The sequence below is a fragment of the Pongo abelii genome, chromosome 20, assembly GCF_028885655.2.
Source record: "Pongo abelii isolate AG06213 chromosome 20, NHGRI_mPonAbe1-v2.0_pri, whole genome shotgun sequence".
Lineage (NCBI taxonomy): Eukaryota > Metazoa > Chordata > Mammalia > Primates > Hominidae > Pongo > Pongo abelii.
Genome location: NC_072005.2, coordinates 53,471,562 through 53,497,461, shown reverse-complemented (window position 1 = coordinate 53,497,461; position 25,900 = coordinate 53,471,562). Strand labels below are relative to the sequence as shown.

General features: G+C 50.7%; 1 protein-coding gene across 8 annotated transcripts in view; it reads right to left on the bottom strand.

Moving 5' to 3' along the window:
- DHX34 (DExH-box helicase 34) overlaps window positions 1-23,067 on the bottom strand; it is a 33,538-nt gene extending 10,471 nt beyond the window's left edge. The window contains exons 1-8 of one of the 8 annotated variants that reach the window (XM_063720163.1): window positions 22,485-22,971; window positions 20,960-21,166; window positions 18,480-19,461; window positions 16,882-17,193; window positions 14,108-14,362; window positions 12,166-12,268; window positions 9,582-9,799; window positions 5,100-5,274 (exon numbers count right to left, since the gene is read on the bottom strand). In XM_063720163.1, coding sequence (XP_063576233.1) covers window positions 5,100-5,274; window positions 9,582-9,799; window positions 12,166-12,268; window positions 14,108-14,362; window positions 16,882-17,193; window positions 18,480-19,184 — 1,768 coding nt within the window. In that variant the 5' untranslated portion in view covers window positions 19,185-19,461; window positions 20,960-21,166; window positions 22,485-22,971. The other 7 variants (XM_003779211.5, XM_024238000.3, XM_024237999.3 and 4 more) reach the window with 7 other exon arrangements.
- Window positions 23,068-25,900: the final 2,833 nt, after the last annotated feature.

Here is a 25,900-nt window from a genome sequence, read left to right as displayed (position 1 = left end):
GTGAAACCCCATCTCTACTAAAATTATAAAGGTTAGCCGGGCATGGTGGTGGGTGCCTGTAATCCCAGCTACTCGGGAGGCTGAGGCAGGAGAATCGCTTGAACCCATGAGGCGGAGGATACAGTGAGCAGAGATAGCACCACTGCACCCCAGCCTGGGTGACAAGAGTGAAACTCCATCTCAAAAAAAAACCAAGGCCAGGCGTGGTGGCCCTCGCCTGTAATCCCAGCACTTTGGGAGGCCAAGATGGGTGGATCACCTGAGGTCAGGAGTTTGAGACTAGCCTGGCAAACCTGGTGAAACTCCGTCTCTACTAAAAATACAAAAATTAGCTGGGCGTGGTGGCAGGCGCCTGTAATCCCAGCTATTTGGGAGGCTGAGACAAGAGAATCACTTGAATCCTGGAGGCGGAGGCTACGGTGAGCTGAGATCGTGCCATTACATTCTAGCCTGAGTGACAGAGCAAGACTCCATCTCAAAAACCAAACAAACAAAAAAAGCTGGCCTCATAAAACAAAGGTGGCTGTAAAGCAGGGCTTGGGGCTATACTATGCAGGCCCCTGTCCTATTCCAGGACACCCCAGCTCTGTCACCAGGGACAAGTGGCCCCACCTCGCCGTGCCGCTGCTTCCCCATCTGTAAATGGGGGAACAACAGCATTGGTCTCTCCTCAGTCTGCCAAGAGGGTGCTTTGTGTTTCACCCTGTGAAGTGCTCAGAACTCCACCTGGCACAGAGGACGCCCAGCACAGGGTCATCTGTGCCTCTCGGTTCCCACCGTGACCCTGAGCAGCAGTTCTCTGAGCCTCGTTTTCCCCACAGGGAAAGTGGGGGCACCTGCCTCCAGCCCTCAGGGAGATAATGTGTGTGAGGCATTTAGCAACACCTCCGATCAAAGCCAGGCTTCCCCATGCCCTCAGGAGCCTCCTGGGCCCAGCCTCAGTTTCCTCATCTACACACTGGGGGCAATCAGAGGCCCTGCCCTCAGCAGGTAAGGATGAAATAATGGCAAGTCCACAGAGCCTTTCGCCGGCACACAGCAAGCGCTCACAGAACATTCTTCTGCTTCTCAGTTCAGATTCTCCCTGCTCTGGCCCTGTTTCCTTCCAAAACAAAAATGAGGCTGGGCGCAGTGGCTCACGCCTGTAATCCCAGCACTTAGGGAGGCCGAGGCTGGTGGGTCACTTGAGGTCAGGAGTCCGAGACTAGCCTGGCCAATGTGGCGAAACCCTGTTTCTACTAAAAAAAATACAAAAATTAACTGGGTATGGTGGCACATGCCTGTAATCCCAGCTACTCAGGAGGCTGAGGTGGGAGGATCACTTGAACCGGGGAGGTGGAGGTTGCAGTGAGCCAAGATCATGCCACTGCACTCCAGCCTGGAGGACAGAGTGAAACTCCATCTCTAAATAAATAAATAAAACAAAAATGAACCATCTTCTTAGCCTGGGCAGCCCTCCGAGTCCAGCGGGTCCAGCCTCCCGCCCACACTGAAGCCCCGCTGTGCTGCAAGGATGGGGGGCTTTAATGGTGTTAACACACACAGGTGGTCCTGCCATGGTGGGCTGCAGGCTGCTGGAAATAGAAAGTCTTGAGTCAGGAGAATCGGGCAAGATGAACAAGCCTCAGTTAGCGAGCTCCCCGGGAGGGGCGAGCATGACTCAGGAATGAGGCAGAGGAAGAGTTTTGACATCCTTGAGCCTGCAAGAGAGGGGCGCGGGGCAGAGCTGGGGACACGCTGTGCAGAGGAGAGAGGTGGGAGGGGTCTGAGCTGTGGAAAAGCCAAGACTTCTTTCTGCGTTTGGGGGATCTTGGGTAACCCACCTGCCTGTGCCTCCCAAGGGAGACCCTGTCATGACCCCAAGTGCTGGGGAATCCAAGCAAGAGAGCCTGTCTCTCCTGTCACTCACGCACAACAAGGGCACTTTGCGTCACATTCTCTGAAATAGTCTTGCAAGCCAGACACCACAGGCCACACCCAGCCTCTAGTGGTGGCATCTGCAGCGTCAGGTGAGTGCCTGAGACACTGATGGTGCGCCACACGTCGGCCACAAGAACGACAGGGTCAGAGGGTCTGCTGGCCCCAGATCCCTCAAGATTAACGCCCTATTGCTGATGAAACAGCATGGGGACGAGGAGCACCACATCTGCTTGTGACTGGCTACTGAAGACCTGAGATCAGGAGGGCCGGGAACTGAAAATGGTCTCCATCAACCTCTGTGGACCCAGCCTTTCCAGATCCTCACAGAACTGCCAGGTCAACTGATCAATTTTCTGGCCACCTTCAGCCACGTAGGACCCAGTTCCACTTAAACACTTCCCATCTAATTCAAAGCTCCTTACCTGACCCAGGGCCAGAGGGACAGCTGTCCCCTCCCCTCCTTCAGGCCTCTGCCCAGATGTCACCGTTCAGTGAGGCCTCCCAGGACAGCCAATTAACACTGCTCCCAGCCCCCACTGTGCTCACCGCGCCCTGCATCCACCTGAGCAGCAATCAGCGGCTGACATTCCGTGTTTTCACTCATTGATCTGCCCCTGTCCATCTCCCCTGTTACATGTGAGCTCCGTGAGGGCAGGAGTTTTGTTTTATTCATTCACTGTTGTATCTCTGGCATCTAGAATAGGACCTGGCACAGAGCAGGTGCTCAAAAATTATTTAAGGAATGGGCCAGGCACTGTGGCCCACACCTGTAATCCCAGCAGTTTGAAAGGCCAAAGTGGGCAGATCACTTGAAGTCTGGAGCTCAAAGACCAGCCTGGCCAACATGGTGAAACCTTGTCACTACTAAAAAAACAAACATTGGCCAGGCGCAGTGGCTCACGCCTGTAATTGCAGCACTTTGGGAGGCCAAGGTGGGCAGATCACTTGAAGCCAGGAGTTCAAGACCAGCCTGGCCAACATGGTGAAACCTTGTCTCTACTAAAAAAACAAATACTGGCCGGGCACAGTGGCTCATGCCTGTAATCCCAGCACTTTGGGAGGCAGGCAGAACACTTGAGGTCAGGAGTTTGAGATCCGCCTGACCAACATGGCGAAACTCCTTCTCTACTGAAAAAACAAATACTGGCCGGGCATGCTGGCTCACGTCTGCAATCCCAGCACTTTGGGAGGCTGAGGTGGGCAGATCACTTGAGGTCAGGAGTTCGAGACCAGCCTGGCCAACATGATGAAACCCCGTCTCTACTAAAAATACAAAAATTAGCCAGGCATGGTGGCGTGAGCCTGTAATCTTAGCTACTCAGGAAGCTGAGGCAGGAGAATTGCTTGAACCCAGGAGGTGGCAATGAGCTGAGATCACACCACTGTACTCCAGCCTAGGCAACAGAGCACAAACTCTGTCTCAAAACAAAACAAAAATTAGCCAGGTATGATGGCGGGCACCTACAGTCTCAGCTACTCAGGAGGCTGAGGCAGGAGAATTGCTTGAATCCAGGAGACAGAGGTTGCAATGAGCTGGGATTGCACCACTGCACTTCAGCCTGGGCAACAGAGCAAGACTCCATCTCAAAAAGAAAAAAAAACGTGTGTGTGTGTGTGTGTGTGTGTATGTGTGTGTGTATATATATATGCGTGTATGTGTGTGTGTGTGTGTGTGTGTGTGTGTATATATATATATATATATATATATATATATATATATATACATATATACACATACACACATTCAATGGTCCAGGAGCAGTGGCTCAAGCCTGTAATCACAGCACTTTGGGAGGCCGAGGCGGGCAGATCACCTGAGGTCGGGAGTTCGAGACCAACCTGACCAACATAGAGAAACGCCAGCTCTACTAAAAATACAAAATTAGCCAGGCATGGTGGCGCATGCCTGTAATCCCAGCTACTCAGGAGGCTGAGGCAGGAGAATCGCTTGAACTCAAGAGGTGGAGGTTGTAGTGAGCTGAGATGGCACCATTGCACTCTAGCCTGGGCAACAAGAGCAAATCTCAGTCTCAAAAAAAAAAAAAAAAGTATTTAATGAATGAATGATGAGACTGTTGGTTACATCTCCCGCCTTCTCCCTCTCACTCCACTGCAGCCACACGGAGCTCCTCACTGTTCCCATAGCAGCAGGCATGTGCCCCCACAGGGCCTCTGTACTGGCTGTTCCCACTGCCCGAACGCCCTCATGCTACATCTGCACTGTCCAATATGGCCGCCTCTGGCGACACATGGCTACTGAGCAGTTGAACATGGCTGGTCCAAACCAAGATTTCCAAGATGTCGTATGGTAAAAAATAACATAAAATCTTGCAAACATGTTTATATTGATTATGTTAAAATTAAGATGTTTTGGGTATATTAGGTTAAATCAGCTATTTTATCAAAATGAATCTCACCTGTTTGTTTTTGCTTTTTTTTTGAAATGGAGTCTCGCTCTGTTGCCCAGGCTGGAGTACAGTGGCATGGTTTCAGCTCACTGCATCACTGCAACCTCTGCCTCCCGGGTTCAAGCGATTCTCCTGCCTCACCCTCCCAAGTGGCTGGGATTAAGGGGCGTGCCACCACACCCAGCTAATTTTTGTATTTTTAGTAGAGACAGGGTTTCACCATGTTGGCCAGGCTGGTCTCAAACTGCTGACCTCGTGATCTACCTGCCTCAGCCTCCCAAAGTGCTGGGATTACAGGTGTGGGCCACTGTGCCGGCCATGTTTCTCGACTTCTGCTGGCAAGCATGTTCCAGCATTTGCATGGCTCCTAGCCCTCATCTCCATTTCTCTGCACAGATGTTACCTTCCCCGTGAGGTCTGCCTTATACATGAGGCCTGTAATATAAACTGCAACTCCCCATTCCCCAACCCCGTTGTTTCTTCTCTCCAGAACACTAGGCACCATCTGATCTACTATGCCTTTTCCTTATTGTCCTAATTTATTGCTGGTCTTCTTCACCAAAATGTCAGCTCCCTGAGGCCAGAGATTTGTGTCTGTTCTGTCTACTGCTATATGCCAAGCACCTAGAACAGTGCCTGGCCCAGTGAAGAGTGAATAAATGAACTGGACCCAGGGGAGAAACAGACTTGCCCCCAGGCCACTCAGAGAGTGAGCTGTGCCCATACCCGTTCCTGGTGCCCTGAGTGATCACAAGGGGGGTGGGTACTCACCAATCACAACGTCCACAGGCAGCTGGGCCAGCAGGGACCCAATGGGTGTGAGGGCCTCTGAGCTGTCCAGGGCCCCCTGGTCCCGGAGGTAGAGGATGGCAGTTTCCAGGCTGGCTGGTGGTGGGGGCTCGATGAAGGGGAAGGTTCGGGGGTCCCCCACACTCATGCTCTTCATCTAGAATGAGAAGCAAAACCCCCAAGATTGGGGAACACAAGAGCCACCGGGCAGCACAGGGGAGCTCAGAGATCACAAATTCATGACATTTTAAATTTCCTAGTGTTGGACGGACGTGGTGGCGCACACCTGTAATCCCAGCACTTTGAAAGGCCAAGGCAAGCAGATCACTTGAGGTCACGAGTTCGAGACCATCCTGGCCAACATGGTGAAACTCTGTCTCTACTAAAAACACAAAAATTAGTGGTGGCGCATGCCACTCGGGAGGCTGAGGCAGGAGAATCGCTTGAACCCAGGAGGTAGAGATTGCAGTAAGTCGAGATCGCGCCTCTGCACTGCACTCCAGCCTGGCAATACACCGAGGCTCCATCTCAAATTCCCAGTGTCAGCCAGGCACAGTGGCTCATGCCTGTAATCCTAGCACTTTGGGAGGCCGCAGCAGGTGGATCACTTGAGGTCAGGAGTTTGAGACCAGCCTGGCCAACATGGTGAAACCCCATCTCTACTAAAAATACAAAAATTAGCTGGGTGTGGTGGCGAGTGCCTGTAATCTCAACTGCTTGGGAGGCTGAGGCAGAAGAATTGCTTGAACCTAGAAGGCAGAGGTTGCACTGAGCCGAGATTGCACCACTGCACTCCAGCCTGGGCCACAGAGTGAGATTCTATCTCAAAAATAAAATAAAATAAAATAAAATTCCCAATGTCAAGATCCACTGTGCAGAGGCAGGCAAGGAGGGCTGCTGTCTCTGTATCTGTCTGCCAAGCACATCTTGCCCCAGACCCTGACCATGGAGGAGAGGCACAGGACCTGAACTGGACCAATCAGAATCCTTCTGTGAGACTGGAGCCAGGAAGAGCATTCCCAGCATCCTCTCTGGTTGTGGCCAGGATGGAAGCCTATCTTACTAACCCAGAACTGCTGTGACCTTTGACTTTGTCCATTTTTTGGAAACGGGCCCATCTACAGCAGATGGAGAAATTCTTGGATTGTTCCTAAGTTAGACATGCCGCCTCACGAATGCACAAAATGGTAAGATCCCCCTTTCTGCCTATAATAGTTTCACTTGTATTTCTCTCTCTTAAACCAAAAGAATCGCAATTAATGCAGCAGCCCAGGCAGGCAGCAGCCCAATTAATGCAGCAGCCCAGGCAGGCAGCAGCCCAGGCAGGCAGCAGGCGGTGGGAGAATGAAGTGGCAGCATATGTCCACCCCGGGGCCTGGCGTGGCATACGTAAGCAAACAGCACCTCTCTGGTGACTGGAAGAAGGAGAGGCTGGCAAGGCAGCTCATGTGACAGCCAGAGAGTGAGAAGGAAGCTCAGAGAAGTCTGTTCGCCTGGCTTTGATCTGAGGGCACTAGAAGTTCTGGCGTCCACCTGCAAGCAGCTGCTGTTCCATCCCCCCTGCTGACCAAGCCTTGATGCCATCTAGGAGTTCACCCAATACTCATTCAAAAACCTGTATAGGCCAGGCGTGGTGGCTCACGCCTGTAATCCCAACACTTTGGGAGGCCAAGGCAGGCAGATCACCTGAGGTCAGAAGTTCAAGACCAGCCTAGCCAACATGGTGAAACTCCCTCTCTACTAAAATTACAAAAATTAGCTGAGCCTGGTGGCACCCATCTGTGGTCCCAGCTACTTGGGAGGCCGAGGCAGGAGAACCACTTGAGCCTGGGAGGTGGAGGTTGCAGTGAGCCGAGATAACACCACTGCACTCCAGCCTGGGTGACAGAGTGAGACTCTGTCCCAAAAATAAATAAATAAATAAATAAAGAACCTTTACATTAGAAGCTCAATTTAAAGAGGCAGGGAGCAGGGCATGGGTTTTTTTAAATTCTCCAGGTGTTTCTAGTATGCAGCTGGGGCTGAGACACTGCTCTGATCAATTCAGGCAATGCCACAACCCTAGACAATTGCTGGGCATAGGGTGAACACACATGACCCGGTTCTGCTGACGAGAGGATGAGAGACTGGCCAGAGGCTTCTAGAAAATGTTCCTGTGGCCTTAAAAATTAGACCCACAGAGAAGGGCAGTTCCTTGCTTGTGCCTCCGGATGGTAAAGGAGGAGGAGGTGATGCCCACTGTGCCTGGAGCCAGTGGCCACTCACGAAGCAGGCTCTGATGCCTGGTGGCCTCGGATGGAGCCCTGACTCTACTACTTGCCAGCTGTGTGACCTGGGGCAATATTTTATCTCTCTCTGCATCCTTCTTCTGGTCCAAAAATTAGGGTAAGACTACCTACCCCATGGACTTTGTTTTTTTATGAGACAGGGTCTTGCTCTATCACTCAGGCTGAAGGGCAGTGATGCAATCAAGGCTCACTGCAGCCTCAAACTCCTGGGCTCAAGCAATCCTCCTGCCTCAGCCTCCTGCGTGGGACCACAGGTGTGTGCCACCACACCGGGCTAATTTTTAAATTTTTTGTAGAGTCAGGGCCTCACCGTGTTGCCTAGGCTGGTCTCAACTTCCTGGCCTCAAGCAATCCTCCTGCCTCAGCCTCCCAAAGTGCTGGGATAACAGGCATGAGTCACTCATTGTGCCCGGCAGCACCAGTATCTTTTTAAAAAAAAAGATGACATCAAACAGAATAGAAAATAGTGTGCACCTCCTGCAGGAAGGCCACTGGTTTGTGCTACACCCGCACGTGAGCCTGTGGCAGACACCATCAGCTGCTCCCAACTTTCCTTTTCCTTTTGTTCCTGAGCACAAGGACTACACTTCCCAGCCTCCTTCACGGTTGGGCGTGGCCACGAGACTGAGGACCGACCAGGAGTGGTGAGTGCAAGGTAAGTGCACCATTTGCAGGCTCGACCCGCAAACCCTCCTGTACTCACTTCCCACGCCCTTGACCCTTTGGCTGGCTGGACACACATGCAGGAAAAGCCCCTGGGGAAATTATAGAGCCACAACAGTGAAGGACCCTGGGTCCCTGAATAAAGAAAATTGCCTGCCAACCTGTAAACCACCATTCTGCTGTTGGCCATTCGTGACCATGTGTATTTGTCATGGCAGTCTAACCTATGCTAAATTAACAAATGAGATATAAATCATGACATAAAATGTATTGAGAAACCCCGGTTTTAAAAGCCCTTTCCTGCTAAGTTTCCTGTTACAGCTCAAAGCATTCTGACTGAGTCACTGGTTCTTCTTTTGACCCTATGGAAAATTTTTTTTTTTTTTGAGATGGAGTCTTGTTTTATTGCCCAGGCTGGAGTGCAGTGGCGTGATCTCGGCTCACCGCAACCTCCACCTCCCGGGTTCGAGCAATTCTCCTGCCTCAGCCTCCCGAGTAGCCGGGATTACAGGTGCACACCACCACACCCAGCTAATTTTTTGTATTTTTAGTAGAGCCTGGTTTCACTGTGTTGGTCATGCTGGTCTCAAACTCCTGATATCAAGTGATCCACCTGCCTTGGCCTCCCAAAGTGCTGGGATTACAGGTGTGAGCCACCATGCCCAGCTGACCCTGTGGATTTAAGGAACAATTCTCCCCTCAACAAGGGTTTTGACATTTGGAAGGGATGGGTTCCCCTCAGTGGCTTGGCTAGCCCTATCCTTCCTGACCCTGACACTCTGGGGTTGGGTCCTATAGTAAATGCTTCCTGGCTGGCTGGGCACAATGGCTCATGCCTGTAATCCCAGTACTTTGGAAGGCCAAGGTGGGAAGATCACTTGAGCTCAGGAGTTTGAGACTAGCCTGGGCAACATAGCAAGACCTGATCTCTACTGAAAATAAAAAAAGTTAGGCCGGGCGCAGTGGCTCATGCCTGTAATCCCAGCACTTTGGGAGGCCGAGGCGGGTGGATCACAAGGTCAGGAGATCAAGACCATCCTGGCTAACACGGTGAAACCCCGTCTCTACTAAAAAAGAAAATACAAAAAATTAGCTGGGTGTGGTGGTGCGCACCTGTAGTCCCAGCTACTCGGGAGGCTGAAGCAGGAGAATCACTTAAACCTGGGAGGCAGAGGTTTCAGTGAGCCAAGATTGCGCCACTGCACTCCAGCCTGGGCGACAGAGGGAGACTCCGTCTCAAAAATAAATAAATAAATAAAATTTTAAAAGTGAGCCAAGCGTGGTGGCGTGTGCCTGTGGTCCCAGGTACTTGGGAGGTGGAGGTAGGAGGATCATTTGAGCCTGTAATATGGAGGCAGCAGTGAGCCGTGATCACAGCACTGCACTCTAGCCTGAGTAACAGAGCAAGACCCTATCTCAAAATAAAATAAAATAAAATAAAATAAAAAAGGCCTCCCAGGTTCCTCCCTGTGCCAGCAGTCAGGATATAGTCCCCTTTCTGCCCGTGCCTCACCTGCAGCACCAACGAGTCCAGGGCCACCCTCCGAATTTCCGGGACGGGGTAGGGGGCGAAAGCATCATAGTCCGATTCCGCATAGAGGCGGAAGCAGACTCCGGGGCCCGTGCGGCCCGCCCGGCCCTTCCGCTGCTCTGCGCTGGCCTGACTGATCCAGAACTCCTGCAGCCGCTGCAGCTTGGCCTGCGGGTCATAGCTCATCTCCTTCACCTTTCCTGGATGGGAGCAAGGAGGAAAGGGAGTCTGTGTGTGGCAGCCACGTGCGGCCGGCCACGCGCCTGGCTCTAGCCACTCGCCAACACCCTCACTTACTCCTTTATTCTGTTAATGCTAACCGAGGGCTTATTCTGGGCCCAACTCTGACATTTTGTTCATTTATTCTTTCATTTCCTCCCACATCTTTTTTTTGAGACAGGGTTTCACTGTCTCCCAGGCTGGAGTGCAGTGGCTCAGTCACAGCTCACTGCATTCTCAACCTCCCAGGCTCAAGCGATGATCCTCCTAGCTCAACCTCCCCAGTAGCTGGGACTAAAGGTGCACGCCAACACGCCCGGCTAATTTTTTGCAGAGACGGGGTTTCGCAGGCTGATCTCAAACTCCTGGGCTCAAGCAATCTGCCTGCCTCAGCCTCCCAAAGTGATGGGGTTACAAGCGTGGGCCACCGCACCCAGCCTTTCACTCACACATCTTTTCATTTATTTTCCCAAGTCTTTGTTTCTTCAGAGGTTCATTTATCCAATAAATACTTATTAAACACCTACTATATGCCAGGCACTGCACTAGGCACTAGAGGAACAGCAATGAGCTAAACAAAGGCCCTAGTCTCACAGGACTGAACAGAGCACCATATTTCCTCCAGTGTCAGAACAACCTTTTTTTACATTTTCTTTCTTTTCTTTTTTTGAGATGGAGTTTCGCTCTTATTGCCCAGGCTGGAGTGCAATAGCACGATCTCGGCTCACTCCACCTCCTGAGTTCAAGCGATTCTCCTGCCTCAGCCTCCTGAGTAGCTGGGATTACAGGAACCCGCCACCATGCCCGGGTCATTTTTGTATTTTTGGTGGAGACGGGTTTTCACCATGTTGGCCAGGCTGGTCTTGAACTCCTGACTTCAGGTGATCCACCTGCCTCAGCCTCCCAAAGTGCTGGGATTACAGGCATGAGCCATGGCATCTGGCAGACATTATTTTTTTAATTTCTCTCTCTTTTTTTTTTTTAAACAGGATCTCTCGCTCTGTTGCCCAGGCTTGAGTGCAGTGGCACAATCACAGGTCACTGCAGCCTCGATTTCCTGGGCTCAGGTGATTCTCCCACTTCAGCCTCCTGAGCAGCTGGGACTACAAGCACGCACTACCATGCCTGACTAATTTTTGTATTTTTAGTAGGGGCGGAGTTTCACCATGTTGTCCAGGCTGGTCTCAAACTCCTAACTTCAAGTGACCTGCCTGCCTTGGCCTCCCAAAGTGCTGGGATTACAGGTGTGAGCCACCGCGCCCAGCCAGGACGGCCTGTCATTGTCATTTTTCAGAATACATGAAGTGTCAGTCACATGACTCCAGCCACACAGCCAGCACTAAACCTGGCCAAGCAGGCTCCAGTGTCTCCAAACACTATGCTATGCTGACTTCCCAGCGAACATTCCAGTCAGGAAGACAGAAAGTGAGCAAACAGAGCAGCACATAAAATAGAATGCCAGGCGGGGCGTGGTGGCTCAAGCCTGTAATCCCAGCACTTTGGGAGGCTGAGGCAGGCAGCACTTGAGGTCAGGAGTTCGAGACCAGCCTGGGCAACATGGTGAAACCCCATCTCTACTAAAAATACAAAAATTAGCCAGGCATGGTGATGCATGTCTGTAATCCCAGCTACTTGGGAGGCTGAAGCAGGAGAATCGCTTGAACCCGGCAGGCGGAGCTTGCACCACTGCACTCCAGTCTGGCAACAGAGCAAGGCTCCGTCTCAAAAACAACAACAACAACAACAACAAAAAACAGAATGCCAATCCCCCTCATATGAGAAGCAACAGTGGATGGAGGAGGGGGATATCTCTTAGATAGAGTGGACAGTATGGGCCTCTCTGATGGGGGGACATTTATGCGGGCCCTGAAATGAGGTGAGGGCCTCACCTGTGTGGATACCTGGAGAAAGCTCTCAGCAGAGAGAACAGTAAGTACAAAGGCCCAGGGCAGAAGCAGGCTTGGAAGCTGTGAGAAAAATTAAAATGTTGCCATTGGTCCATGGCCCCACACATCGTCTTCCAGCATCCCAATTCCGGAAATCCAAAATCTGAAATGCTCGAAAATCTGAAATGTTTTCAGCACTAACGTGACCCTCCAATGAAATGCTCACTGGAGGATTTCAGATTTCTGGATTTGACATACTCAAATAATAAAATAGATACAAATGTTCCAAATTCAAAAAAACCCGAAATTCCAAACACTTCTGGTGGCAAGCATTTTGGATATGGGAAAGTCAACTTACTTCCCACTCCAAGCTGGTGCGCCCCTGCCACACGCGCACACCTCCGGATCCCATGCTCCTAAGTCCTTGGGGGTGGTGGGTAGGGGCTCATGGTGGTCCTTACCAGAATCTACTACAAAGCGGATCCCGTCAATGGTGACTGAGGTCTCAGCGATGTTGGTGGAGAGGATGCATTTCCGGACTCCAGGGGGTGCCACATCAAATACCTGGGAGGAAGGAAGGGGGTGGTGTCAGGAACTAACTCAGCCCCGACTAACCTATGTGTCCAATTTCTTGCCCATCCCCGTGTCAGCAGCTTCCCTGGAACTCTTTCCTCCTTCAGAGACCTCCCTTTTGGAGACGGCTCACCATCCACCCCATCACCTGGGCCATCCTGGGCCCTCCCCCACCCTCAGACAGAGTCTTGCTCTGTTGCCCAGGCTGGAGTGCAGTGGCATGATCTCGGCTCACTGCAACCTCCGCCTCCCGGTTCAAGCAATTATCTTGCCTCAGCCTCCCGAGCAGCTGGGATTACAGGTGCCCGCCACCATGCCCGGCTAATTTTTGTATTTTAAGTAGAGACGGGGTCTCACCATGTCGGCCAAGCTGGTCTTGAACTCTTGACCTCAGGTGATCCGCCCGCCTTGGCCTCCCAATGTGCTGGGATTATAGGCATGAGCCACCACACCTGCTCCCCCGACCTGAACATCTTGAACTTTTTTTTTTTTTGAGACAGGGTCCCACTCTGTGGCCTACATTGGAGTGCAGTGGCGCAATCACAGCTCACTGCAGCCCTGACCTCCCGAGTTCATGCGATCCTCCTGCATCAGCCTCCCAAGTAGCTGGGATTATAGGCACATGCCACCACGCCCAGCTAGTTTTCTTTTGTTTTGTAGAGACAAGGTCTCACTGTGTTGCCTAGGATGGTCTCTAACTCCTGAGCTCAAGTGATCCTCCTGCTTCAGCTTCCTGTGCTGGGATTATAGGCATGAGCCAATGTCCCAGGCCATCTGGAAATTTTCTTGAAATCCTTCCCTCCTCCCACAGCCCAGCCCCGGTCCAGGCCTCTCCTCGCCCACTCTGATCCTGCTCCAGCTTCCCCTCAGATCTCTGGCCTGTAGACTCACATGGCAGCCAGAGGGATCTGCTGAAGTATAAACTGGCACTGCCCCCGCTAGGGGAGGATCGCTTGAGCTCAGGAGTTTGAAACCAGCCTGGGCAACACAGTGAGACCTCTTTGCTACTAAAATTCAAAAAAAAAATTAACGGAGGCCGGGCACAGTGGCTCACACCTGTAATCCCAGCACTTTGGGAGGCTGAGGCAGGCAGATCACTTGAGGTCAGGAGTTCGAGACCAGCTGGGCCAACATGGCAAAACCCCATCTCTACTCAATATACAAAAGATTAGCCAGACGTGGTGGTGGGTGCCTGTAGTCCCAGCTACTCAAGAGGCTGAGGCAGGAGAATCGCTTGAACCCGGGAGGTGGAGGTTGCAGTAAGCCACGATCACGCCACTGCACTCCAGCCTGGGTGACAGAGTGAGACTCTGTCCCAGAAAGAAAAAAAAAATTAATGGAGTTTAGTGACACACACCTATAGTTGCTACTTGGGAGACTAAGGAGAGAGGATCACTTGAGCCCAAGAAGTCAAGGCTGCAGTGAGCCCTGATCGTGCCACTGCACTCCAGCCTGGACAACAGAGAAAGACCCTGTTTCAAAAAAAAAAAAAAACTGTTTTGGAACACAGCCTCACCCACTCAGTTTATGGCTGCTTTCATGCTGCAACAGTGGGGCTGAGTAGCTGTGACAGACAGAGAGCCCATGGTCCATAGGACTGACATTATCTACTCTGACCCTTTATAGAAAGTATGCCAACCTCTGGTTTAGAGCATGGACTCCGGGGCCAAACTACCTGGGTTCGCAGCCTGGCTCTGCCACCAGGTGGCTACGACTTTGCACAAGTACAGCCCCCCAGCCCTGTGTTTGTGGAGTTACACAAGTCTTGTGCGCAGCCACCCCTGACTCATGCAGACCCCCCGCCTGCCCCACTCGGGCTTCCTGTGATACCTTGTCCTGGTCAGCCACAGACAGGGCACTGTGCAGCGGCAGCACCACCCAGCGCTGGGTGTGGCTGGCATAGGTCTGGGCAGCCTTCAGCACGGTGCTGATCTCCGCCATGCCGCTGAGGAAGACAAGGAGGTCACCCCGCTCCTCAGGCGGGTACTTGTGGTCAATGGACTCCAGCACCCTCAGGAAAGGCCGCGGGTCCAGCTTCTCTGACTTGGACGTGGTCGGCTCCGCCTCCTGCGGCTGGTACACGACCTGAGAGGAGACAGCCCCAGGTAGACGCACACCCTGTCCCTCCAGCTCAGAGCAATGGGCTGGGGAGGCTGCAGGCTGACGGGGGAGACCACAGGCTAACGGAGAAGACACAGTGCAATGGGTCCAGGCTGGTGGGCAACTCTGTTCCAAGTGGTCATTCAGGGATCCAGGCTGCTCCTTTCTCATTACTCTACCATCTCATTGGGCAGGATTTCTCAAACTCAGCAAGATTGACATTTCAGTCTGGATAATTTCTTGTTGTGGGGGCTGTCCTGTTCATTGTAGGATATTTAGCAGCATCCCTGGCCCCTACCCACTAGATGCTAGTAGTCTTCTCCACTGCTTGTGACTATTAAAAATGTCTCCAGACATTGCCATATGTTCCCTCTGGGGCAAACCCACCCCTAATTGAGAAACAGTCAGGTGATAGACAGCACACTCCAGCTAGATAATTTCTGAAGGATGTAATAAAAAGACAAAGTAACAAAGCAACTGCAAGGCTTGTGGGGTGCTGGCAATGTCTGACTTTTCTAAACCTGGGTGTTAGCTACGTAGATGTATGTAACTAGTGAAAACTAATTAAGCTATATACTTACAATGCATGCATTCTCTTATGTTTAGAGTAGCTTCAACAAGAAAAATATTCTAGGTGATGGAACCAGGATTAAAAACCTAGAAATCAGGTTGGTTGGCTGACCAGGAGAGGACCCTGAGCCTGAGCCAGGTTGGCTGGCTGATTTCCCGGCATAGTTGGCTCACACCTGTAATCCTAGCTCTTTGGGAGGCCAAGGCGGGAGGACTGCTTGAGCTCAGGGATGCGTGACCAGGTAGACAACATAGCAACACCTCGTCTCTACTAAAACAAAAACAAAACAAAACAAAAAAAAACCCTAGAAAACATTTCTCAAGAAGCAGCCTCATTCTTTTTGAGACAAGGTCTCACTCTGTCACCCAGTGGCATGATCTCGGCTCACTGCAGCCTCCACCTCCCAGGTTCAAGCAATTCTCTCATCTCAGCCTCCTGAGTAGCTGGGATAACAGGGGCGCACCACCACTCGAGCTAATTTTTGCATTTTTAGTAGAGACGGGGTTTTACCTTGTTGGCCAGGCTGGTCTCGAACTCCTGACCTTAGGTGATCCACCCACCTCGGCCTCCTAAAGTGCTGGGATTATACGCATGAGCCACCACACTCGGCTGACTCTCTCTCTCTCTCTCTCTTTCTTTTTTTTTTTTTTTTTTTTGAGATAGGATCTTGCTCTGTTCCCAGGGTGGAGTGCAGTGGAGAGATCTTGACTCACTGCAACCTCGACCTCCAGGTTCAAGCAATTCTCCTGCCTCAGCCTCCCAAGTAGCTGGGATTATAGGCATGCATCACCATGCCCAGCTAATTTTTGTATTTTTAGCAGAGATGGGATTTCACCATGTTGGCCAGGATGGTCTTGAGCTCCTGACCTCGTGATCTTTCTGCCTTAGCCTCCCAAAGTGCTGGGATTACAGGCACCAGCCACCGTGCCTGGCCCATTCTTTCTTCTTTTATGGCTGCTTAGAAGGCAAATTGATGGGCATTTGGAACCAGAAATCACAAGAGACAATGAAGTTCTTCCTGTAAGTCTTGACTATACAGACAAGGATAACTCACTAGGACAGTGTTTCTCAATTAGGGGTGGTTTTGCCCCCCAGGGAACATATAGCAATATCTGGAGACCTTTTTAATAGTCACAACCAGAGGAGAAGACTACTAGCAACTAGTGGGTAGGGGCCAGGGATGCTGCTAAATATCCTATAATGCACAGGACAGCCCCCACGACAAGAAATTATCCAGACTGAAATGTCAGTCTTGCTGAGTTTGAGAAATCCTGCCCAATGAGATGGTAGAGTAATGAGAAAGGAGGAGCCTGGATCCCTGAATGACCACATGGAACAGAGCTACCCACCAGCCTGGACCAGCCGCACTGTTATATGAGAGAAATAAACTTCTCTTATTTGAGACTTTACATTTTTGGGTCTTTTTTTTTTTTGAGACAGAGTCTCACTCTGTCACCTAGGCTGGAGTGCAGTGGCACGATCTCGGCTCACTGCAAGCTCCGCCTCCCAGGTTCACGCCATTCTCCTGCCTCAGCCTCCCGAGTAGCTGGGACTACAGGCGCCCACCACCATGCCTGGCTAATTTTGTTTTTGTGTTTTTAGTAGAGATGGTGTTTCACCCTGTTAGCCAGGATGGTCTCGATCTCCTGACCTCGTGATCCACCCACCTCGGCCTCCCAAAGTGCTGGGATTACAGGCATGAGCCACGGTGCCCAGCCATTTTTGGGTATTCTTGTAACAGCTTTTACTCTAACAAGCACTTAGCACTCTAACCAGCTGATTATGAATGCTCAGAAAATGGTAGCTTTAAAAAAGAGAACATCTTTAAATAAAAGAGATGGGAGATACAGCAGCAGAGAGAAGAGGCATGTCCAGGTTTGGACAGAGACCAGGTTGGAGGTCTGGGGATGTGGGAGGAAGGGGAAGTACTCACCGTGATGGGGAACAGCCTCCCAGGCACCTGTACCACAGGGGCATTGCTGAAATAGCTGGAGAAGAGCGAGATGTTGATGGTGGCCGACATGAGGATGACCTTGAGGTCAGGCCGTGTGGGCAACAGGCGCCGGAGGACACCCAGGAGGAAATCGTTGTGGAGATGCCGCTCATGGACTTCATCCACAATCAGGACCTCATACTGGGGCAGGCTGGGTTCCCGCTGGATTTGTCGCAGGAGCAGCCCCACTGTCAGGAATACAATCTTGGTGGCCGCCGAACGTGTGCTCTCAAAGCGGATCTGGTAGCCGACCTGGGGTGGGAGAAAGAAAGGATCAGGAGAGGACCCTGAGCCTGGGTACCAGCCCCTGGCCCTGCCCACATTGAAAATCTAAGCAGGCCGGGCTCAGTGGCTCACGCCTGTAATCCCAGCACTTTGGGAGGCAGAGGCGGGCGGATCACCTGAGGTAGGGAGTTCGAGATCCACCTGACTAACATAGAGAAACCTTGTCTCTACTAAAAATACAAACAAAATTAGCCGGGCGTGGTGGCACATGCCTGTAATCCCAGCTACTTGGGAGGCTGAGGCAGGAGAATCACCTAAACCTGGGAGGCGGAGGTTGCAGTGAGCCAAGATCGCACCATTGCACTCCAGCCTGGGCAACAAGAACGAAACTCCATCTCAAAAAAAAAGAAAAAGCAAAAAGAAAATCTAAGCAAATGCCATGCCTACCCATCAGACTCTGGAGTCCAACAGCTTGGGTTTGAATCCCACCTCTGCCACTTAGTGCCACTGACCTTGGGCAGGCAATGCCATCCCTTATAGTTCTCCTCCTAGATGCTGTGAGAATTCCATGTGACAATGCACAGAAAGTATCTAGCACTGTGCCTCATGTATATATAATATTAACTATATAGCAATAACCTTTTGTTGAGTCCCTGCTATGTGCCAGGACATTATATGCCACTCTAAGTGCTTTATGTATATCAACCCATTTCATCCTCATGACCACCACGAGACAGAAGGATTATTATTGGCCTTCCAAGATGGCAGTTTGCATTGCGGTGATCGCCAAGAATTACCCTCGCAGCCCGGCATGGTGGCTCACACCTGTAATCCCAAAACTTTGGGAGGCTGAAGTGGGTGGATCACCTGAGGCCAGGAGTTTGAGCCCAGCCTGACCAACATGGTGAAACCCCGTCTCTACTAAAATTACAAAAATTAACTGGGTATGGTAGTGGGTGCCTGTAATCCCAGCTACGCAGGAGAATTGCTTGAACCCGGGAGGCAGAGGTTGCAGTCAGCCAAGATCGCACCACTGCACTGCAGCCTGGGCCACAGAGCGAGAATCCGTCTCAAAAAAAAAAAAGTGATGAGCCTTTAGGACCACTGTTTTGCTGTTAAAGTGCTACAATGGTAATGCTAGCTCCTTTGTCATGCAGACCACAGACAAGCCAATCTGTAGATAAAGTTCTAGAAGAATCATCGCTGGGTCCAAGGGTAAGTGCTTCATTTTTATTGATACTGCCATATGGACAAGCAACCTACTCCCCCAAGGTCACGCTGGAAAAATCGGAAACCTGGTGCGTCCCACTCACCTGTGAGCCATACTGACTGAGGCTCTCAAAGCCGACACGCTTGGCCAGTGAGATGCAGGCGATCCGCCGGGGCTGGGTGCACGCCACATGACTGAAGCCAGCAGCCAGCAGGTACTGGGGCACCTGAGTGGACTTGCCACAGCCGGTGTCACCAGCCACTACCACCACCTGGTGCTCCTTCAGTGTCTGCAGGATGCGGTTCCCATACTGGGCGATGGGGAGGGCTGCCCGCTCACGCTGCAGCTTGGCCAGACGCCCAAATGCGTGCTTCTGGCCAAAGTCCAGGTAGTGCAACAGGGCTCGGTGGAACTCAGCCACTCTCTCTGCGGGCAAGTGCCTGCCCAGTCCCTGAGAGCCCCGCGTGGCAGGGCCAAGAACAGAAAGGTTGATGCGGTAACGTGGGTCGTAAGTGCGAGGTAGGTCGGCCAGCGCTGGGATGCTGTGCTTGGGCTGTCCAGGGTCTTTCTCCTCCTTCCTGGAGGTCTTGAGATTCTGGAATCTCTGCAGGCGTTCAAAGAAGGTCCAAAACTTCTGACATTCCTCAGAACCCTGACGGATGTAATCCTCTTCACGGAAGAAGGCATCTTCCAAGAGGCGACGCGTCTCTGGACAATTCCAGTCCCATTTCTCCAAGGCCTCTTCCTCGCTGGGAGCCCGGTGGTGGTCTCGGCGATCCCTGCCCTCCCTTGTTCTAGGAGGAGGCATGTTACTAATCCACAACAGGAGTCTCAGTTCTGATCACCCAAAACAAATATTCTCATCCATTCCCCACCTGCAACAATTTAAGAGGCCAGTGCCTGCAATAGAGAACCACTTTCTCTTCAAAGAGCTAATTTTTCCTCCTGGTCACAGCACAGGACCACCACAGATGATAAAGTGGCCAGAGACCTGCTTGAGCTGGTGACACAAAGCATACTTCATGACATCTGCAGTGATCTCTGGGATGGACACAAGTTCATTCTGGGTTTTCAGGCCCTGGATTCTTAGGAGAGAGAACAGAAGACATTAATTCTCTTTTGGGAACATTGCTTTTTTTTGTTTTGTTTTGTTTTTTTCTTTTTGAGGCAGGGTCTCACTTTGTTTCCCAGGCTGGAGTGTAGTGCCGTAATCATGGCTCACCACAGCCTCGACCTCCTGGACTCAAGCGATCCTCCCACCTCAGCCTCCCCAGCAGCTGGGACTACAGGCACATGCCACCACACCCAGCTAATTTTTTACTGTTTGTAGAGACGAGGTCTCACTATGTTGCCCAGGTTGATATCAAACTTCTGGGCTCAAGCAATTCCCCCACCTTAGCCTCCCAAAGTGTTGGGATTACCAGTGTGAGCCACCATGCACAGCCCATTTTTAGAAACATTTCTAACAGCCTGTTTCTTAAGCACTGAACTAGAAAAAGGAGGTAATGAATATGACCACCAGAGTCCTCACAGATGGCCATGATCACATGATCTCTCATGTGACACACACGTCATCAGACTGTGACAATCCAGTGATGGGGACTGTGATAACAGAATCCTAGGGAGCTGTGGGACACCAAAGGAGGTTCCTCCTCCTTCCCATGCTTGGGAATCAGGGAAGGATCCTGGGAAGAGGGGATGTTTGACCTGAGACCTAAAGGAGAGATGTAGGTCACATGGCCAACCAACAGCAGAACCTTGTCTCCACAGGCAGTAACAGGAGAGAGGTGTGATACAATGAAAAGAATAAGGCAAGGGTTCTTCACCAGGGGTCCAGTGAGATTCAGAACATTGAGATAAAAGGCAAAATTTTGCAAGTGTTATATATTATTTTTGCATGCCTGGCACAATCCTTTACTTCTTTTCTGAGGACAGTATCCACCTTCCTTTGGACAACAGCCCTTCCTCGATTCTACATGGTTCTGAGGGCCTTTAAGACAAAGAACCCCTATTGGGTAGGCAAGTGACAAAGACCTGGCCAATCCTGGTACTCTACTCCCCCTCTAACCAATGATTGGTCTGAGAAGTGGACACATGATCCAAGAATGGACAATCAGGGCCCTTTTGTGGAATTTACACTCGGTTGCTAGGACAGAAAAGCTCTCATTTCATCCATTATAATCAGGCAAGTTTGATATAAGCCTCGAGCTGTTTGTGGTAGCTCTGGAACATGACAGAGTCTTTCCTAAAATCTATTCTAGAGAAATAACTAGATACAGGCACAAGGATGGTCACTGTGCACCACAGGGAGAGGTGAAAGAGGAAGAAGAAGAGAAGCTTGGCAACATCATTTAGGTCTTTGTCTTTTTTTTTTTTTTTCCTTTTTCTGGAGAACGGGGTCTCGCTATATTGCCCAGGCAGATCTCGAACTCCCGGGCTCAAGCTATCCTCCCGCCTCTTGCCTCCCTGAGAGCTGGGATTACAGGCGTGAGCCACCGCGCCCAGCCATCATTTAGGTCTTGAAGCTTAGTTCCCTTCAACCCCCCACTTCTCAGCTACACCAGAAAATGCCTTTTTGCTTACAGTTGGAGTCTTTTGTTTTTGTTTTGAGATGGAGTCTTGCTCTGTCACCCAGGCTGGAGCAAAAAAATTAGCCGGGCGTGGTGGTGGGCGCCTGTAGTCCCAGCTACTCGGGAGGCTGAGGCAGGAGAATCACTTGAACCCTGGAGGCGGAGCTTGCAGGAAGCCGAGACTGAGCCACTGCACTTCAGCCTGGGCAACAGAGCGAGACTGTCTCAAAAAAAAAAAAAAAAAAAAGAAAAGAAAAGAAAAAAAGAAAATGAGAGCATTCCTCTGAGGCTTCAAACTGCTTATGCATGCTGGGCCCCACTGACAGCATCCCACGCCTCTGAAGGTGTCTATCTTTTTCAGCTTCTAGGTTGTCTGCATCTTCTAGTTTCTGTATAACTGTGTCTCTGACCATCTTTTGGTCTCTTGGCCTATTTGCCCTGGACTCACGGCCTTTAGTGGGTTTGTTTCCCCCTCTGTCCCCTCCATCTCTCTCCACTCCATCTTCAGGCCTCTGTCTCTTTTTCAGTCCGTCTTGTTCATCACTCTCATCTCTCTTCCCTGTCCTAGTTAGCTCGCATCTCTCTTCATTTATCTGAGTCATTCTGTAGTCTGATTTTTCTCTGTAATCCAACTCTTCCTTTCTCCATCTCTCTTCAGTTCTCCATTTGACTTTCTCCATCTTTCACATTAAAAAAATGCTTTTTCAGGCCGGGCACGGTGGCTCACGCCTATAATCACAGCACTTTCGGAGGCTGAGGCAGGCAGATCACCTGAGGTTGGGAGTGCCAGACCAGCCTGACCAACATGGAAAAATCCCGTCTCTACTAAAAATACAAAATTAGCCGGGGTGGTGGCACCTGCCTGTAATCCCAGCTACTCTGGAGGCTGAGGCAGGAGACTCGCTTGAACCCAGGAGCCGAGATCGCGCCACTGCACTCCAGCCTGGGCAACAAGAGTGAAACTCCATCTCAAAAAAAAAAAAAATTCATTTTCGTTTTTTTTGAAACAGGATCTCACTGTGTCACCCAGCCTGGAGTGCAATGGCACAATCACGGCGTACAGCACCCTCGACCTCCCAAGCTCAAGTGATCCTCCCACCACAGCCTCCCAAAGTGCTGTGATGACAGGAGTGAGTCACCACGCCCTTTTTCTCATTTTCTGTTTGAATCTTTTTCCTCCCTTTTGTCCTTCCAGTATTCACTATCACCACCTCTCTCCATTTCCCCATCTAATACTTTATCTCCCAATATCAGAAGCTTTAATAGCTCATGCTTACTTACTGCTTACTCACATTAACACACAGATCTATCCTATCTGCATGATCTATTCCTATCCCACACCTATGTACATACACACTTTTCTCACGACTGTAAGGCACTATGATCACCCCCTATTTTACTGAGCAATAGAGAGGCTAAGTGAGTGGCCAAGTGTTAGATGAGGCACTCAAATCTAGGGGTTCGGGCTCCACTCCCTTGCTTTTCCATTTCTCAGCATCATTCTCCATTATCTCCAGCTTTTGTGGGGTTCTCCCTACTTCACTGTCTCCATCCTTCCGTATCTCTGGGTCTCCCCCGTGATTCAGTGTCTCGTTTCTCCATCTAAATTCCATTTTTTCTGTTTCTAGAGTCCACGATCAGTTTCCGACTTTTCCCTCCACTCCCCAAGTTCATAGGCGACCACGCCTCTCGGCCTCGTGGGCTCTAAGACTCTCGCCTACGCTCTCTAGTTTTCAGCTTCCCTCCTCTCCCAACACCCTCGTCTTTCAGTCCCTCAGTTTCTCGAAGCTTCTTTTCGTGCCTCCATTTCTTTCCGCCTCTGGCCTGTCGCCCAGGTTCTCCCAGGGACGCTCAGGTGCCATCTCCGTCCGCGTCTGCCGGCCCTTCGGCTGCCTCCTACATTTCTCCTCATCTCGAGATTTCCCTCGCCCCTGGACTCGCACCCCAAACTACCCCCAATCGGCCCAACTCCGGCAGCCAACGCCGCCACAACCCGGTACACCCGTCCCGCCCCCCTCACTTACTACACGCCACGAACGCCTTAACTTCCGGTCCCAAGAGCCCTAGTCTTGCGCCTGCGCACACGGGCATCTCGTTCTGACCCCGACCCGCCACCACAGAGGAGCCAATCGGAAGCTCTGGGCTGCCCAAGACCCATCCTGCGCCTGTGCACAGCACGCTTCCGCCGCGCCTCGCTTGGGACGGAGCCTCGAGTGATTGCGCCCTCTAGAGGCCAGTAGAGGCATTGTGGTACAGACTTGCAAGCACCTCCTCCCCGACCCCGCCCTCTCCTCCCCAAGCATAGCCACGTGCATGCACCTCAGCTCCGGGACGCCGGGGTTTTAACCCAAAGAGAGAGCTGACCTGGGGCCCAGGCACTTTTTTTTTTTCTTTTGAGACATAGTGTCACTCTGTCTCTCAGGCTAGAGTGCAGTGGCGTTATCTCAGCTCACTGCAATCTCCGCCTCCCAAGTTCAAACCATTCTCCTGCCTCAGCCTCCCGAGTAGCTGGGATTACAGGCGCACACCACTACACCTGGCTGATTTTTGTATTTTTAGTAGAGACGAGGTTTCACGATTTGGGCCAGGCTGGTCTCCAACTCCTGACCTCAAGTGATCCGCCCGCCTTGGCCTCCCAAAGCACTGAGATTACAGATGTGAGGCATCGCACTCAGCCTCTACCTCTTTTCTTTCTACAACCCCATTTTCTGTTACCTTTCTCTGCAATAAACTCAATCACACACATTCAGGAAGGCCCCCACGTATAGAAACAATCTCATTAGCCAGCAATGCACCCTCTCTTTTATTAAGTGAAAGAAGAAACTGAGCTGGGCACGGTGGCTCACGCCTGTAATCCCAACAGTTTGAGAGGCCGGGGCAGGTGGATCACCTGAGGTCAGGAGTTCCACACCAGCCTGGGCAATATGGCCAACCCCTGTCTCTACAAAAAAATACAAAAGTTAGTCGGTTATGGTAGTGTGTGCCTGTAGTCCCAGCTACTGAAGAGGCTGAGGTGGGAGGATCGATTGAACCTAGGAGGCTGAGAGACTGAGGCTGCAGTGAGCCATGATGGTACCACCACACTCCAGCCTGGGTGACAGAGCCAGACTGTCTCAAAAAAAGAAAAAAGTTGTTCTTTGTTTTTTGTTTTTGAGACGGAGTCTCGCTGTCGCCCAGGTTGGAGTGCCGTGGCGCGATCTCGGCTCACTGCAGGCTCTGCCTCCCAGGCTCACACCATTCTCCTGCCTCAGCCTCCAGCATAGCTGGGACTACAGGCACCCGCCACCTCGCCCGGCTAATTTTTTGTATTTTTAGGGGAGACGGGGTTTCACCGTGTTAGACAGGATGGTCTCGATTTCCTGATCTCGTGATCCGCCCGCCTCGGCCTCCCAAAGTGCTGGGATTACAGGCGTGAGCCACCGTGCCCGGCCAGAAAGAAGTTTTATGTCTAAAAAAAAGGACTCTAAAGTTTTTGGCCTGAGCATTTGGAAATATGAAGTCACCATCTACTATCATCAGGAAGACGTGGGAGAGAGGCTAGAGAGAAAATTCGAAGTTCTGTTTTCAGCATATTGTTTGAGTTATGCAATGGACATCAACTGGGGATGTCAAGTGGAAAGTTGGATATAATTATCAAGCCTTTGGAAAACAACTTAGAGATAGAGAAGCCAATTCATACATTATTATCCAAAGAAGAAGAATAAATGGACTAAGCATTCTGCTTAAAATTTCCAAACAAGGCCAGGTGCGGTGGCTCACGCCTGTAATCCCAGCACTTTGCGAGGCCGAGGCAGGTGGATTACCCGAGGTCAGGAGTTCGAGACCAGCCAAGCCAACATGATGAAACCCCGTCTCTACTAAAAATATAAAAAATTAGCCGGGCATGATGACGGACACCTGTAATCCCAGCTTCTCGGGAGGCTGATGCAGGAGAATCACTTGAACCCAGGAGGTGGAGGTTGCAGTGAGCCAAGATTGCATCATTGCACTCCAGCCTGGGCGACAAGGAGAAACTCCGTCTCAAATAAACAAATAAATAAATAAATAAATAGATAAATAAATAATAAATAATCCAAACAATAATTATAATTTTTAAAAAAGGAAAATTGGAGGAAATGAACAACAAATGTGAAATCAACAAGAAAGCCACAGTCTATCAACAATAGGGTTGTATAGCAAGCTTGAGACTAGTTCTTAGAGAAATTATTCATAACTTGGTTCTTTGAAAACTTAAGGAAATCAATATTTGTATGGTAAAAAAACAAATAGCAGAAATAAACAAACTTTAGAACAAAAAAAGGGAAGTTAATAACAAAACAGATGGCTTTTAATAATCAAAGGGATTTAACATTGCACAGACTTACTTTGAAAACTCTCATGAAATGTATTCTAGTTCAAAAAAGAAAGGCTAATGATCTACAAAATGAAAACATTTCAAAAAGCACAAAAGATGTTTTGTAAAAGTTACCAAAGAATGCTCCTAAGTGGCACCTGGTCCCAATAGATTAATGGGAGGATTTTGCAAACTTTAAGCCCCAAAGTGGGGTTTTAGCCCACGAGGATTCTTGGCTTTGCCCAGAAAAGAATTCAAAGGTGAGCAGGGGCAAAGTAGAGGAAAACAACTTGCTTTCTTTCCTTCCTTCTTTCTGTCTTTGTGTCTTTCCTTCTTTCTTACTATTTTTTTTTTTTAGACGGAGTCTCGCTCTGTCACCCAGGCTGGAGTGCAGTGGTGTGAGCTCGGCTCACTGCAAGCTCCGCCTCCTGGGTTCACGCCATTCTCCTGCCTCAACCTCCCGAGTAGCTGAGTCTACAGGCGCCCGCCACCATGCCTGGCTAATTTTTTGTATTTTTAGTAGAGATGGGGTTTCACTGTGTTAGCCAGGATGGTCTCGATCTTCTGACCTTGTGATCCACCCGCCTCAGCCTCCCAAAGTGCTGGGATTACAGGCTTGAG